A 17,167-nucleotide genomic window follows, 5' to 3' on the forward strand; every position below is an offset into this window, starting at 1 on the left:
GCCTCTCAGTAGGAGAGAAATCACAACCCATGACAGGCATGTTGCTTTCCACTCCAGCATGAGTTTAACACAGTGGGGGGATTCCAGGGAAAACAGGTAGGTAGTTTACTGTCTGGAAAGCCAAATTATACACTTACCAAAATAGACTCAATTTCACCAGCCGTAGCTTTGGTCTGGTACATGAGCATTTCATAAGCGATGTCCTTTCTGTTTTCAAGTTTATTCATCTTCTCGTAGGTGTCAGTATTTAAAAGAGACCAACCAAGGAACTGTGTGAGAATCTGAAATAAAAGAAAACAGTCCACTCCTTGGATACCTAGAAATAGCGATCTTGGGGTCTGAAAAACATCTCAGCCCCCTATCAGTGAATGTCCTCATTCTCAACCATCTGGTTTCTTGTTTTGACCAAGCAAGAATGATACTAGTAATGGATACTAGTAATTGTTAATGGATAACAATACATAGGGTCAGCCTTGATTGTAGATTAGAGGCAGTTGGGGGGCATAGTGGATAGAGCACCAGGCCTGGACACAGGAAGATCTGAATTCAAATCCAACCTTAAACATTTACTAGCTGTGTGACCCTGGGCAAGTCACTTAACCTCTGTCTCAGATTCTTCATCTCTAAAGGGGAGATAATAATAATAGAACCTACTTCACAGGGTTGTCGTAAAGACAGAATGAGATGATATTTGTAAAGCATCTTGCAGATTTTAACTGCTAGATAAATGCTAGCTGTTATTATTCAGTGGAGTCTGTGACTGTAAATTCAGGAATGGCATGCTTCCACCCCCAAATTCTTTTCCACCTGCTGGTTGCTGCCTGAAGTTCCACCAGTAACACTGAGCAACATTCACCTTTGTTTTAAGGCTTTGATGCCTGTTAGACTGAAAATACTCCTAGAAGGAGAGATTTAAGTAATATAACCCTGAATGAATTAAGAATCTGAGAACTAGTTTTGTTAGAGGGGGTTCAATTGTACATGGGAAGACCTGGAAAGTTGGAGAAGGTACCCCTGAATTAGGAAAGGGGAGGGAAAAGTGGGGGAGGGGTCGTTGACCATCAATTTGGCCTAGTTTACAAACAATTAAAAATCTAAATGTGAGCCATCATTATAATTACTCTGCCTAAGATTGCCCCCAACAGTTATATCGTAATATATTGAATGTGAAAGCTACACAGGAATTTTCATCCACTCTTCTGAAAGGTAATTTACTTTACAAGTCAGCTTTTAGTAACATGATTTGGAACATGAGATATAGATTCAATTCAGTTGAACAAATATTTTTTAAGGTCCCACTATATGCAAGGCACTGTGTTAGGTGCATACAAATAAAATAAGCCTCAAGGAGGTTACATTTTACTGGTGGGATAATTTTTAAATACCTCTGTACTAGGGGAATTTTACTAGCGGTGTTAAGGATGTCTGTCACCAGTGAGGTTAAACAGCCTGAGAGGGTAGCAAGAAAAGAAAGGGGAAAAAGTGAGAGGGCAGCACCAAAGGCTTAGGGGATCATGTATCTAAAGCTGATAAGAGCCTTAGAGGTCTTCCAGTCCAGCCCTCTCACTGAGAGATTTATAGAGGTGATGTGGTTTGCTCAAGATTCTCTTAAAAAAGTTCTCTTAAAAATGAGAAAATGAGAGCTGGGAAATGGGATGATTATGGGACCATAGGAGGGAGAGTGAAATAAGAAAGGATAGAATGAGCTGTGTGTGGTGGCCAGTAGTTGTTATCTGTCTCACAGATAACAGGAGGTAGAACTCTTTTCTCTCTATTATCCAATTTGGGGAAACATTCTGGCAGGCCTACCTTTTAAATTCTGACTGCAAAATGTACCGTAGGCCGGATACAGAAGTAACAATTTGGGGAGGTAGTTATTTTGAGCATTTGTGAATCACTGCAGAATGAAGCTTTCAAAGGAAATCTGAGCACACCAAAGTAGTAATTAGGCACTTATCCTACATGAAACTCACCTCAGTGATTTGCTCATCGTAGTCATCAAAGGGCTTTGCGTCTTTCCGATTGTAGAACGTCATGACTCCCACGATGTCTTCCTTCTTGTTGACTATGGGCAGGGAGAGGACATTTTGGATGATCCAGCCTGTTTCATCGACGGGTCCTTTCTATAAGGGATAAGAAATGTGGTCATTCATTGAAGGGTTTGGGTGTGGCTGGGGGACAGCTGCCACCCTTTCCTGAAGAGCCTTACACTGAGGTTTTTTTTGGGAGACCAGGGCATTTCTTTGAATAAAAAGCTGCCACCATGGACAGACTCCATCCGACACTAGGAATGGTGTGCCCAATGCTTCGAGGACAGCAGTCCATTCCTTGCCAACCCCATTCATATAACTGGGCATCACAATACTCCGATTAAGTTTTGTCATCCCAGTGAAAATGAGCCCGATAGATATGTGGCTAGCCCTGCCCAAACCTTTCCTCCTCCACTAGACTGACAATCAAGAATTATAGCCCCAGCTTTGCTACTAATTGTATGACCTTCCTCATATGTAAAATGAGGAAGCTAGATTAGCTGATGAAGCTACCTGGTGCTGTAGATAGAATGTTGGACTTGGAATCAGGAAGAGCTGAGTTCAAATCTTGCCTCGGGCATTTACTGACTGTGTGAACTTGGACAAGTAACAACTTTTCCATGCCTCGGTTTCTGCATTTATAAAATGGGGATAATAACCCACTTCAAAGGAGACGATATGTGTAAAGTGCTTTGTTATTGCTAGGTGCTATGGTGATGATCTCTAAGAAAAGAAATGATTCTATGATTCTCTCCTAAAATGGACACTAAGAAGAGGGGGCAACCAGGGTAAGGGATGTGAGTAGAGTTTCTCCAGTGTCACCTTGGTCCTGTCACCCCGGGTTCTGGTTGCCACTCTTGCCTCCAACAGTAACAACAAAGGCTTTCGTTCTGCATCTCATTCACTTATCATGTGATATTGTGCATCATAGTTATGCCTACTGATGTGTTGTCCCCTTATGAGACTGTCAATCCACAAGGGCAGGGACTAGGTTTTATCTAAATTTCAGATCTTCCCCAACATCTGGCATAGCACTTTGTTCCAGGCAGGTATTTAATAAATATTTATTGAATGATTTAATAGATTCTCTTTAGGTGCAAATGCACTTAGGAATCTGATCCTTTCTCCCTCCTTTGCCTTCTCTGAGCTCCAATAGAAATGATCCTACTGATCAGTCCTGCACATGACTATGACCCCAGACAGGCTTTGGTTGCAAGGAAGAAGGTACAACCATTCCCTCCATCTGGTATTTTCATGCTTTCCACATGAATAAGCAAGTAGAATAGCAGGTGGATCAGTTAGTTGCTTTCCCTGGGACTGAACAAGCATGAATATATGCATGTATGAGTGTACACTTGTACATGGTTCATTGATTGGCCTGGCCACAGAAGGTTTGGTTTTGTTGTTCAGAAAGCAATGCATATTCAACAACAACTCAATAGACATTTATTAAGACCCTCCTATGTGCAAAGCACTGTGCTAGGCATTGGGGAAACAGAGAAAAAAATGAAACAGTCTCTGCACTCAAGAAGCTTCCATTCTATTGGGTGATACAGAACATACAAATAAGCAAATATAAAATAATTAGAGGAGGGAGAGAGGGAGAAAGCAGCAAAAACTGGGGAGAATGGGAAAGGCTTGTTGGAGGATAAGTACCAGAACTGAGGCAGGAAAGAAGACAAAGATTCTGAGAGGCAGTGATGAGGGAAGAGGGAATTCTGGGCATGGGGGAGGATGCCTTGTGCAGATGCCTACAAGGGAGGGAGGGAGATGCCCATCACAGACAACTTTGAAAGGTACGTCTCTAAATATTATAAGATATATGTCCGTATATTATAGGTTATATTTTACAAGTTATATATCTCTGTATATTATAAGTTATACTTACATGTTATGTATTATAAGTTATATGTCTCTATATTATCTCTATATATATTATAATTTGTGTAAGTTATGTTGTTGTTGATTCTTCATATCAGGAGGGTGATGTTTTGACTTGCAAGTGAATTGAATTTAAGTGAGGAAGAGTCATCGGAGTCCAGTGGCAAGACATAGGTCAAGACCTGCCAGTGATGGCCCTGGATGCAGTGGGACACCTTGGCCATTTTATATTTTGACCTTTATAATTATAAGCAATGTATCTATATATTATGTTACATGTGTCTCTATATTACAAGTGTCTATATATTATACATATGTCTATATACTTGTCTATATGTTATAGGCTTAAAAAGAAAAGCAAGCTGTACAAAAACATTTGTAGTTTCATGTATAATCCTCTTTTCCTGTTCTAATATGGAAATCCATATTTTATTTGTTGTTTGTTAAATTCAGAATAGAAAGCAATGTGTATGTATTTATTATAGTGTATTATATTTATTATGTTATATTATATTCTATAATACATTAACTGCATGGAGGAAAGAGATTGAATCTTAAGGGCTGAAAACAGCTCACCATCCAGCTTGGTTGTGTCATAGAGTAAAGGAAAAACAATAATATGAAACTAGATTGGAAAGTTAGGTTATGGAAGATGTCATGTTCCAGACTGAGAAGATGATATTTTATCCCAGAGGCAGTAGGGAATCACTGGAGATATTTGAGCATGGGAGTGACATAGTCAGACTTTTGCCATAGGAAGATTATTTTATCTTGAAGAACAATTATTTTATCAAGAACACATGTGCACTGTGTTCTTGCCAAGTACAGACATGGGTTGAGTGTGTATGTGTCTATGAGTTCATATGTGTCTGTAAATTAAGCTTTCTTGATGTACCAGACTAGCGGGAGAGTCCCAAGTTTCAGCCTTCTGACCCTGGGAGCGGTTAGTTCCTGATTCTCGCTGGGAATGGATCTTCCAGCTCTAGCCAGAAACTTGTTAAACCTAAGAGAATAAATCCCAGATAGAACAAGAAACCTCCCAACATCAATGCCAATCTATCTCTGATAGATACAGTGGGCCCATGAGGTCAGCCACTGATGGGAGATGGGGAAGAAAGAAAGCATATAAACTGATAGATTTCACCAGACCAATGACTGAGGTGTGGGGTGTTGTTTGAGGGGGGAGGGGTTGTAGTAGGTTCTTAAGCCCATGTCCATCCATGGGAATGATGGTAGAAGAAATAGGCAAAGATTGGGGAAGGAGGTAGTGTAAGAATTAGCATTCTAAGACTGCCCTAGTGAGGCCCCAGGTGGGGGAATTATCCTAAGGAAGGCAAGATGATGAGTAACATGAGAGGGCATAGCATCAGGCAAAGGAAGCCATGTTTTGGAGTGTGGGGTGAGGGATTTGACAACTGCAGAAGTTCAATTAGCTCAGCAACACCTAAGCAACTTGAATGCAACTGAAGAACCGCCAAAAGGAGCTGATTTCAGGATGAAGGAGGCATATTTCTACCATTGGGAGTAGGAAAGAATGGCATTGTAGTCAGTGCTGAGTCCTGAGTACCAGAATGAAGAGCCAAGTATGCTCTTCTCCCTCTCTCCTTAATTTCCCTCAGCCTTGTCCCTCCTTTCTCTCCCTCTTATTCCTTCTTTTCCCCTTCTCCCTCCTCTTAACTGAGGGAAGAAATTAATTTTTACTTTTGCATCCTCATCATGTGCTTTTCTTACAGTAGATGCTTATTAGATGTTTGTTGATCAGTTGCCATAAATGAACCCAATTTATATTTATATTGCTAAACCTGTCACTCACTCTCAGCCACCAGCCACCAAAACTGCTGTGCCAGTTAAATTGGACCTGAAAAGAGAAGTAGGAAGCAATGAATCTGGAATAAGAGGCCCAGGGTTTGAATCAGAGCTCTGATCCTTAGCGCTCCTGTGACTTTGTTTTCCTTATCTGTGAAAGGAAAGGGTTGGACTAGATGATCTTTAGGGTACCTTCCTGCTCTACATCTTAACATCTATTAAGAAGAATGTGAGTCTTATTGTCTCTGGGATAGAGGTGGGGAGAAGAAGTCAGATAGTCCCTTACCTGAAATGTGAAGTATTCATCTGCTGGTGCATTCATCATATTACAAATCTGCAGGGAGAAGGAAGTATCTTCAGAAATAGTGGGATTGACAAGTAAATAAGGTAGCAAAACTCAGGTCAATTCCAACAAATAGCTTTAGCGCCGTTACTTTCAAAGTTAAAACACTTTATGTTAACGATTGGTCAACTACCAACATAGACAGTGACATGCGCTAATGGCATCAATACTAAGGCTTTTGTCTAACTGTTTTATGCGGGTACTTTGTAGGTTTTGTTCGGTTTTTCAAAACAAAATTATTAATTAAAATAGTGCCATGAACCATTCACACCTACCCAACTATGTGAAAACTGAAGCTGATTCACTTTCTTTCAGAGTACACCAGGGGTCTCATAGACTCCTTTACGGAGTTATTTCTTAATGAACCAGACAGATTTTTCAAATAACAGCTTATCTATAGCAAATATCCACCAACTTCTTATTGACATTAACATTTATTCTGCTTAATTAAGTCATTTGTGGACATTTAGCACTATCTCTATTGACTCATATCTCTGCGTGCAAACTGATTTATAAGTAATTTGAAACCAAAGTGGTTTATTTCCCCTCTCCAAGGAAGACAGGGATGCAGGACATGGAGTGTGTGTGTGTGTGTGTGTGTGTGTGTGTGTGTCTGTGTGTGTGTGTGTGTGTCTGTGTGTCTGTGTGTCTGTGTGTGTCTGTGTGTTGGGGGCAGGGGTGGAGTGGTGCTGGAAGGGGAGGGGGGAAGGAAACCTTGCTTAGACAGGTGGTTTGTATTAGAGGATGCTAATTTCCAACACAGAATGGGATTAGAGAAAGGGGAGGGGAGGGCAGCTAGGAAATTAGCTACCCTGCACGTTCTGAATTAGGTTTTCACAGTGTGACTTCATTATTTTAAAAGTTGTGAATTCTCAGAACACTAGACTTATTTATATTTAAATGTATGCACAAGATGGCATTCCGTTATCTGCTATTTTTGGTTCCCAAATAGCAGATAATGGAGCTGTTACTCAGCTTTGAGTAATTACTTGCAAATTTCCTTTCCTCCTCTCCTCTCTCCAATCCTACTCATTCCTTTCATCTGCACTACCCTCCTACTTCCCCACCCAGGCTCTCTCCTATCTTCCCCTTCCCTCTTTCTTCACCTCTCTTGCTTTCTACTTTTCCTTGTCCTCCCTTGTTCCCTCCTTTTTTCTATCTTCCCTTCTCCTTTTCTTTCCTTCACCTCTCTTTCCTTCTATTCTTCCTTGTCCTCCCTTGCTCCCTCCTCTTTTCTATCCTCCCCTCTCCTTTTCCTTCCTTCACCTCTCTTCATTCTACTCTTCTTCCTTTCTCCTTTGCTTTCACCTCCCTTTTTCCATCTCCTCCCCTTTCTCTTCTTTTACCTCTTCATTCTCTTTCATCTCTCTCTCTCTCTTCTCTTCTTCTCTTCCCTCCTCTACCCCTCCTCTTTCTTTCTTCTCCTTTCTTTCTCCTCCCCTGCTCACCCCTCCCTTCTCTTCCTTTTCCTGTCCCCTCCTCTCCCTTCTCCCCTTCTCTCCCTTTCCCCATCCCTCCCTCCTTTCCTTATTTCCTTCCTCTAATAGCCTATTAAAACTACTCTCCAAGCATAGAAAAATTACCCACAGAAGAAAAATATCACAAGGTCTAGATTCTAAATAGGTTCACACTGACTGCTTTGTAAATCTCCATGAGTCATTATGAGTCATGAAGGCTCTCAGCCCAGGTGGCCAAAACTTAGTGGAGGCTGCCAAAGGTGCACAGAAAATGTTAGAGGAAAAGGAGAAATTGTGCAAGAAAGCACAGCAGAAACATACTTCAGGTGTCAGGTTCTGAAGGGAAGAAGAGAATCCATGGTAACTGAAGGAAACATCTGACTCTTGTGACCGTATTTTGAGAACAGACAGACTTTAATGTATGTGAATGAGGAGTCAGAAACCGGGGGGAGAGGAATCAGCAGGAACAGGGAGGACTATGACAAAGGCAGACATTGGGGTGGGGGTGGCATGAATTAGGTCAGATGTTCAGGGATGAGAAGAAACAATATGTGTCCTCCAAAGGCCAGGCAGTGTGGGATAGCAGCCAGGACAGTGACCTGGGCTGTCGGAGATTTGGGCTCTAGTCCCAGCTTTGCCTCCAACTTGTTGAGTGACCTTGGACAACTCATTCCATTTCTCTGAGATACTTTTTTTTGCATATAATAAAACAACACAATAGTGTTGGATCATATGGCTTCCAACTTCTGTGATTCTACATTAGCAAGGGAGGGTTATGATATGGTGAGTGAGCCCTGATACTGTTTGGCAGTAGCCAGCACAGATGTGGAGGAGGTATTTAACATGGGAGAAATTGGTGCAGATTTCAGGTTTCCTTCAGTGCTCTGAGAATCGAAGAATTTTAGGGCTAGAAGAAAGTGAAGAAGGAAATTGAGCTGTTGAGTGCATGGAACAGACAGTAAATCTGGTAATTCATGAGTATCCAGTATGGGAGGGGTAAAGAAATAAAAGAGAAGAGCAAGGAAATTATAGAATGAGACTATATGAAAGAAGAAAAACCTGAAACTGAATGCTATGTAATTATGATGACCAAGTCTGGCCCCAGAGAAGAGTTGAGAAAGTGTACCTTCCCGACCCATCTTTGCAGAGGTGGGGACTATGAGTGTGGAATAGTGCAATATTATCAGATGTGAATAATGTGGTGGTTTTGTTGAACTACCTTGTATATACACGTATACATACATATATTTAATATTTGGGATTGCTCATTAGGTAAAGGAGGGGAGAGATAGATTAGAAAATAAAGATGTCAGAAAAACAAAAGACATCAATAAAAATAAGGTTTAAACATTTTTTAAAAGAACAATATAATAAGGAAACTATTTATAGAACATCACACTATAGTAGAAAGGGTCTTGTTGGAAACTAGAGTCCAAAGACCTAGGACCAGGATCTAAGCTTGGTTGTGTGGGCATACCTTTGGCATTCCTCTAATAATATGGAGTCTAGAAGTCTTCAAGTAGCTTTATGACATATGTGTCACTTTGTCTCGCATTTGAAAGAATGGTCTGTCCCAAGGCTAACTAATGTGGCTATATCCTGATGTTTTATTTTTAATTTTTTAGATAACATCAGTTGGTATCTACATTTTGATAAATAATAATTGCAGAGAAACTTACAAATCCATGTTCAGCAACATATGTTGGCAAGCCACTAACAAGAGACCAGTGATCTGCAGGAGGCGTCCTTTAGGTTAAAAAAAAAGAAATTATGGAGCAGATAAATATAAGCTATATGAAATCTGTCAGTACACATAGGATAAAAATCATTTGCCACTCATATAACAATTTCATTAGTAAGAATACTCACTGGATGACTTTGATCTCTTCTTTTCCATGTAGAATATAATCAATAATCTTATAAAAGATAATTTCCTAAATGAAAGGGACAGATTAAGAATGTGTCAGAATGAACAAAGAAGCCTCCTTAAAAGGAACCCTTAGTTTGAGAAATAGTTTTCATAAGAATACTTTAAAGCAGAGGGTCCAGCATCTTCTCTACCAACCCCCTTCCCCAATGTACCTTTTCTTCCTGATATAAATGTCTGCTTCTACAGATTAAGGCTGTAGTAAAACTAAGAGTAGGTCATGGCCTACTTAGCTACACAATAAATCTCTTTTTTTTTTTTTAACAAATTTAATTGTTTAAAAAACCAGTTGAATTTTGGTCAATTTTTGCAGGATTTTTTTTTGTGGGGGGGGGAGTAGGAAAGAAATAGCTATAAGTTCTTTCATCATATTACCAGATTTAATCCCTCCTCCACCCTACCCCCCAACTTTTACCTGCTTGCTTTCAGTAATGTAGAAATAGCCTGATAGAGATTTAAACTTGGTCTCAAGAAGTCACTTCTAGCTCAATTTTCAGTGGGAATTTTATTTTCCCATTGGTAAAATAAAATTCCATACAGACTATATCTCGACTGAATGAATGAATGAAAAAGCATTTATTAAACACTATGTGTCAAGCAGTGTGCTAAGTACTGGAGATATAAATAAAAGGAGCCCTCAAGGGGTTTACATTCTAATAGTGGGAGATAGTACATATAAGGGAGAGGTGTTCAGGAAGGGGCACTTTGGTCTTGAAATTTACAGCAATGGTGATTTGGGTCACGGAGGGGGAGGCAAAGATTGATATACCCTTCAAGGAACAATGGCAGAGATGAATGAATCATGATTCCCTTGGTGTGGAACTCAAGTTTCTCCAGTGCTCCAAGAGCCACAGAATATTTTAGAGTTAGAAAAAGGTGAGGGAGGAAATTGAAGATGAACCTTGAATGGCTATTGAACTGAATTGGGAGTAAGGGAAGTTTGTAGAGGCTCCCTGAAGTTACAAGGTGGTTATTAAGGTTGAAAAGAAAGATCTCTGGGGAGTAGAGAGTGAAGCCAAGCATGGCTGGTATCTTCCTGAAGTAATAAATCAGAAGCAGCAGTTCCAGTCAGGACAGTGGGACCCAGGGTATATCTTCCCCAGAATCTAGCACAGGGTTTTACATACAGTTTGTTATATGGGATGGATGAATGGATGGATGGATGGATGGATGGATGGATGGATGAATGGATGACTCTCCCAGTTTATGTTCGTGCAGAGCCTCCTGCCCAAAATGGAACTAAGACCCAGGATTTTTTTTCCATCTAGTACAATGTGGAGTGAGCCAAAGAGAGCCTTTCTTCGAACTTACTCTGCCATCTGGTGTCTTTGGACCTTTGTAAGGCTGTACTTCTCCAAGCTTGATTGGCCATTCATCATAGAACTCCTACAGAAAATTAGGTTTGGATGTTATTCAACAAAATATTTCACAAATCAGCCTGCTCTAGATACATCCTGTGTGGTTGTTTAGTTGAATGTATTTCACAGCATTTCTTATTCATAGGCACAGAATTGTCTAAACTACTTTAGAGGTCATCTAGTACAACACTTTGACCTTACAGATGAAGAAACAGGAAAAAAGAGGGTGAATGACTTTCTCAGGGTCACACAATTAGCTAATTAGCAGAACTAGGATTAGAATTCAGGGTCATGTTCTTTCTATACCACCACACCTCTTTTCTTAAGTCATTTCAAGTCTCAAGGGCATTAAGAAAAAAAAATGATTAGTTGTTAGTAGAATAATAAATGAAAACCCATGAGAGGCAGAGTTTCTAGGTAATTAATAATCAATTTATTTATTAGGCCAGTAATAAATTGATGGTCAGTGGTTTTTCTCAGTAACTGAAAAACCAAAGGGAGGCTCAGAATCACCTTAAATCCCTTCTGAAAGGGAATTCTAACAAGTAGAACTCAACCCTGATTGGTAGATATTTAATCAGGAGGTGAGCTAAAAGTCTTCAGCTCCTCCTTCTGAGAAAGTGGCTTATCTTGAGACTCAGCAGCATTAAGGCATCTGGACTGAGAATCTACTTCCATCCAGACCTCTGGCTAGTGATCTGGGTGGCCCTAAACTCTAATGGAGGGGATCAAGGACAGGGGGTTCTTCTCCCAGGCAAAGGCTTGCCCAGACTGGATACTGTTTATACTCTAAACAGAAATTAGGTTTCTAGTTGGGTGGGGTTGGGCCCAACCTAGGTAATGAGCATGTGCCTTGGGAGCAATCTCATCACTCAGTCATGTCTTTCAGAGACTGACTGACCTTTTCAGGAGTTGGACCTTAAACAGAAAAAAGCAAGAGAAAGTGTGGATCACAAATTAGTAATTAGTTATTAATATAATAGTATAATATTAATTTCTCTCAGTAGACATCAGATTTAATTACTACGTATTACAAATAGGTGAGCAACAAGCTCCTTATACTTCATCAAAAGTGGTAAACACCCTCACAGATCCTACTTTTAATTTTTTTATCATAAAGCTAAGAGCTGTAATTTCATCTGAGACAAGTACTTACGATCTATTTTTAGTTAGTTATTTAAATAGTTCAGGTGAATCATTAAGCTAATTGCATTGTCTGTGACAAGTGTGTGATTCACGGGAGACTGTAGGTGGGAAAAAAATCAATAGAATGATGAAGACCTTTTCTTTGGTCATGTCCAGTAGGCCAATGGAGTATCTTTCACAATTCAAATAGGCTCTAATGGTATATAGGGCTTTGTGAAATTGTCGCTCGATATCTGTAAGTTCTTCAAATACTTTGTTGGCTGACCATAAAAGGACCTGTGAATAGTTGTAGGGAAAAGAAAGAATGAAATATATAATCTTCAGATAAAACATTAGAATATTCACATCAGGAAAAAAATATTATTTATGCTGATACTTTATGAATATACATTCAACAGGCTCCTAATGTGTCCAATTCTCACTCAAGTAGGAGCAAGAATGGATAATTGAAAATATATTGATGGGACAGCCTTCATGAATTGACCAATGGGGACGAAGAAGGCAATGCAGTATTCTAACATGCAGAATTATACCTAGTGAAAACTTGAATGTATAAATCTCTGAATATGGGTCTTAAGGTGAGGGCAGGGTGAGCTAATAAGCTAGCAAGTATCTGGGACCAGATTTGAACTCAGGTCTTCCTGACTCCAGGCCTGGTGCTTTATACATTGTGCCACCTAGCCATACATACTCTGCCCACTATCCACCAAAGGAAGTAGTGAGTACAAATAACCATCATGATTTCATAAAGAATAGGTCACATCAAACTAACCTGGTTTGCTTTTTTTTTTTTTTCAAGGTACCTAGATCAGAAGAAGATAGATATACCGAATATAGATATGAGTTTACCAATATTTTAGCAAAGCATTTGACAAAGTCTCTCATGCTATTCTTCTGGAAAGTATGGAGGTTGCTGGGTAAGATGATATTACAGTTAGGAAGATTCAGAATCAGTTGAATGGATGGACCCAAAGAATAGTTATTAATGGTTTGATATCAGCTGGGAAAGAGGTTTCAAGTAGATGGTAGAAATCTGTGCTTGGCCACGCACAGTTTACCAGTTTTGTTCATGATTTGGATAAAGGCATAAATGTCATGTTTATTAAATTTGCACATTACACAGAGCTGAGAGAGCTAGCTAATATACTAAATGACTAAGTTGATACCAAAAAAGACTTTGACAAGGTTGAGCATTGGGTTGATTCTAATAAGATATATAATAGGGATAAATGTAAACTTTTACACTTGGGTTTAAAAAATCAATTTCCCAAGTACACAAAGAAGGAGGAAATTTAAACAGCAGTTTGAAAAAGATCTCAGAGTTTTAGTGGACTGCAAGTTTAATATGAGTCAATAATATTATACGGGCAACCAAAAAAGCTGGTGCAAGCTTAGAATGCATTAAGAGAGACATAGTATTTAGGACTGGGAGATAATAATAATATCAATGATAATATCTAACATTTATATAGTGCTTCAAGGTTTGTAAAGCAATTTTCCTATATTACATTTGGGAACAGACCTACTGTACTCTACCCAGGTCAGATGATATCTGGAGTATTGTGTTTGATTCTGGATATCAAATTCCAGAAAGGCTGTCAGTTTGTTTTGTTTTTTAAAAATATATATTTATTAAGTACCTGCTATGTTCCAGGCACTTTGTTAAATGATGGGTATTCAAAGGCAAAAGCAAAACAGTCCCTGCCCACAAGAAACTTGCATTGTATTGGGAGAAAAAACATAGATACATAAAAATATATACAAAGGATGTACAAAATAAATCTCAGGTCATTTTGAGGGATGGGAGAGACTGTAGTTGCTGGGGGTCTCATGTAGAAAAGGTGGCATTTGAGCTGAGCTTTGAAGCAAACTAGGCATTTTTAGAGATAAATGGAAGGATGGGCATTCCAAGGATGGAGAACAGTCTCAGAGCAATCATGACAGGCTTTGGTGACTTCCTTCTGCCTGATGAGCCTTTGACATGTGCTCACATAAACACACACACACACTCACTCTCATGCACTGACTCTGGATTTCCTCGTGCCCTCCTCCCCCTTGTTTCATCTGAAGACAACTTTAGGCTCAGAACTGTGCCTATCAAGTCTGTCTGGATTTTGTCACCATAGTCCCCAGAACTAGAATCATTCTAAAGATATAGCACCAGAACCTAGCACACACTCAATCACAGGGTTTGAAGCACCCACCAGCAGAGGAAGTCCCATAGTGCCCAGAATCTATATGCTCCCACTTTTCTGTAAACACCCAGTGCTTAGTACAGTGCCCAGCAAATAGTAGGGACTTGAAAATGTTAATTGACTGATTATACTCCACAACTTCTTCTACCCCAAAAACCAAGAGACTAGACTTTAGAGCACCAGTCAAACCATAATCAACAGTACCAAGTCTGGGAGAGGTAGTAGAGAGATTACTTATTGCACTTAATGCACAGCTAAATCTTCTCTCCATAGGTGTAGACCTGCCTCAGGGATCTTAGCCTTAATACCCATGCTTAATGAGACACAGCTAGCCTCTGGAATCCTGGAGGAATTTAGGCTCATTGTCCCTTGTGTGCCTTCCTTAGAAATGTTAGCAAAAAAGTATATTATTGACCCTGGCTTCATTATTTTACCTGAACTTTTCGAGATTCAATACTGTAGAGGTATGCCATGTGGTGCTGCCTTAGAACAAAAGAAACAAAATTGAGGTATTTGGAAAAAACCTAAAAATAAAAAAAAAGAAAAAAGTGAGTAGCCATTAAATTCATCTTTTTGGGGGGGGGGGAGGGGATGTAGATGGTCCACATATAGGGAATATAGATCCAATATAGGGAACTCTCTGCATGGAAACTTCCTTCATTGGTGCAGATAGATCATTTGTTCAGTCAAGTCTAACTCTTTGTGATCCCATTTGGGGTTTTCTTGTCAAAGATGCTGGAATGGTTTGCCATTTCCTTCTCCAGCTCAATTTACAGATGAGGAAACTGCAGCAAACAAGGTTAAGTGACTTGCCCAGGGTCATACAGCTATTAAGTGTTTGAGGACAGATTTTAACTCATGAAGTTGAGTCCACTGCACCACCCAGCTGCCCTACATAGACCACTACTTATCTTTTTTTCTTTTTTTTTTTTTGGAATAATATTTTATTTTTCCTAATTACATGTAAAGGTAATTTTTAACATTCATTTTTAAAAATTTGAGCTCCAAATTCTCTCCCATTTTTCCTTCCATTGCCTCTCTGAGATGGCAAGCAATTTGACATAGGTTATACATGTGCAATCATACAAATGTGTTTCCATATTAGTTATGTTGTGAAAGAAAACACAGACTAACTTTAAAATAAACACACAAAAAATTTTAAAAGTGAAAAACAGTACACTTTGGGCTCCATTCAGACTCCATCAGTTCTTCCTCTGGAGGTGGATAGCATTTTCCATCATGAATCCTTTACAATTGCCTTGGATCATTGTATTGCTGAGAAGAGCTAAGCCATTCCCAGTTGATCACTGTTACAATATTGCTGTTACTGTGTATAATGTTTGCCTGGTTCTGCTCACTTCACTCAGCATCAGTTCATGTAAGTCTTTGCGGGTTTTTCTGAAATCAGCCTGCTCATCATTTCTTATAGTGCAATAGTATTCCATTAAAATCATATACCACAACTTGTTCAGCCATCCCCTGACAGATGGACATCCCCTCAATTTCCAATTCTTTGTCACCACAAAAAGAGCTGCTATAAATATTTTTGTACATGTAGGTCCTTTTCCCTCTTTAAAAATCTTTTTGGGATACAGGCCTAGTAGTGGTATTGCTGGATCAAAGGGTATGCACAGCTGGGTAGCCTTTTGGGCATAGTAGACCACCACTTATCTGTAACTTCTAGACTTAGAGCTGCCTGGGGTTCTGAGAAATGAAGTGTCTTGCCCACAAATACATGCCAAAGGCAGAACTCAAACCCAGGTCGTCCTGATTCCAAGACTGGCCGCATAGGCTGCCTTTCATTTTGAAACAAAAAGAAGAAAATGAGAATAAAATCTCATTTCTAATTCCTTTCCATTAAAAATGGAACTTGTACCTGTTTCTTGTCCCCACACCCACCATTACCTCTTCATCCTGCTTAGTAAACTCGGGCTCATTGACTTTGTTCACAGCCATCATTACAGCGAGGACCTCCTTGCCCATCGTGATAGGCATTGCCAGCATATTCTTAGTGGTATAACCAGTTTGCTTATCCAGAAAGTCAGAAAAATGGCTGTTCTGAAATAAAATAAATATTCATTCATTTATTAAAGTTGTTCAGGCAGATCATCCCTCATCTAAGGGCATTAATTAGCTCCATGAAAACTTGACATTAGGTGTCTATTAGTAATAGGGTGTGTGAGCTAGCTTGTCATTCTCTTTCATTCACCTCCTTCCCTAACCCTTGATGAGGCGGGGCTACTCTTCCTTTGGGTGGGATTTTTTTTTCAACTACTCATTCTCTCAACCTCTCCTCCTTTGGAAGAATGGTTTTCCTTTTAAATTAGGTTGTGAGAAACAATGGGAAGGAAAATAGGAAAGTCTCATCTCCAATACCATCCCAAGCTAGTCAGAGCCCACTTTCCCCTTCCCCCTTCCCCAGCCATTGCTGACTCATTCATTCATTGCCTAGAGATATCCTGATACAGGTTTCTCTTTCTAACTTGGGGAATTAAAAAAAATAATTTTTTTTCAGCTCCTAGCCCTCACTCATTAGGTTACTGATTTAAAAAAAAACAAGCTGTAAAAATTATAGTTTTAAATGTATTTTTCCTCCCAGATGCTCCCTAATTTCCCCTCCTTGATTCAATTCACACATATATACAGGCACACATAGACACAATGACACACACAGATTATCAGGCTCCCACCTGCTCGTCTCCCTGGGAAGGCATGAGAGGAGCCAAAGAAAGGGAAAGGGAAAAGGGAAATGAAGAATAACCACCTGGGAGTCTGTCATGAGGGTTTGGTGGGGGACAGTGTTGGTCAGCAATACAGCCTCTGTTCCTCCATTTCACACATAATATCCATTCACTCAGCCCAATCTTGGAGTCCAGTACTGATGGTCATGTAGCTCGGCCTCCCACTTCCATATGCTCATGGGGCTTCTCTGGCTACTCTTTCTCCTCTGCCCTAGCCCCATGTTTACCTGCTTTTCTGATTTACTTCCCAATAATCACTCAGAGTGGAAAGAGCTAGTACTGG

The 17,167-nt window shown here is 39.8% G+C and overlaps 1 protein-coding gene across 1 annotated transcript in view; it reads right to left on the reverse strand.

Moving 5' to 3' along the window:
* Nucleotides 1-17,167, reverse strand: part of PDE6C (phosphodiesterase 6C) — a 72,080-nt gene that overhangs the window by 47,499 nt on the left and 7,414 nt on the right. The window contains exons 2-10 of the mRNA XM_036736535.1: nt 16,049-16,201; nt 14,578-14,667; nt 12,084-12,224; nt 10,756-10,830; nt 9,387-9,451; nt 9,197-9,263; nt 6,004-6,051; nt 1,974-2,123; nt 138-281 (exon numbers count right to left, since the gene is read on the reverse strand). Of these exons, the coding sequence (XP_036592430.1) occupies nt 138-281; nt 1,974-2,123; nt 6,004-6,051; nt 9,197-9,263; nt 9,387-9,451; nt 10,756-10,830; nt 12,084-12,224; nt 14,578-14,667; nt 16,049-16,201 (933 nt within the window). The remainder of the gene's footprint in view (nt 1-137; nt 282-1,973; nt 2,124-6,003; nt 6,052-9,196; nt 9,264-9,386; nt 9,452-10,755; nt 10,831-12,083; nt 12,225-14,577; nt 14,668-16,048; nt 16,202-17,167) is intronic.

The sequence above is a fragment of the Trichosurus vulpecula genome, chromosome 8, assembly GCF_011100635.1.
Source record: "Trichosurus vulpecula isolate mTriVul1 chromosome 8, mTriVul1.pri, whole genome shotgun sequence".
Lineage (NCBI taxonomy): Eukaryota > Metazoa > Chordata > Mammalia > Diprotodontia > Phalangeridae > Trichosurus > Trichosurus vulpecula.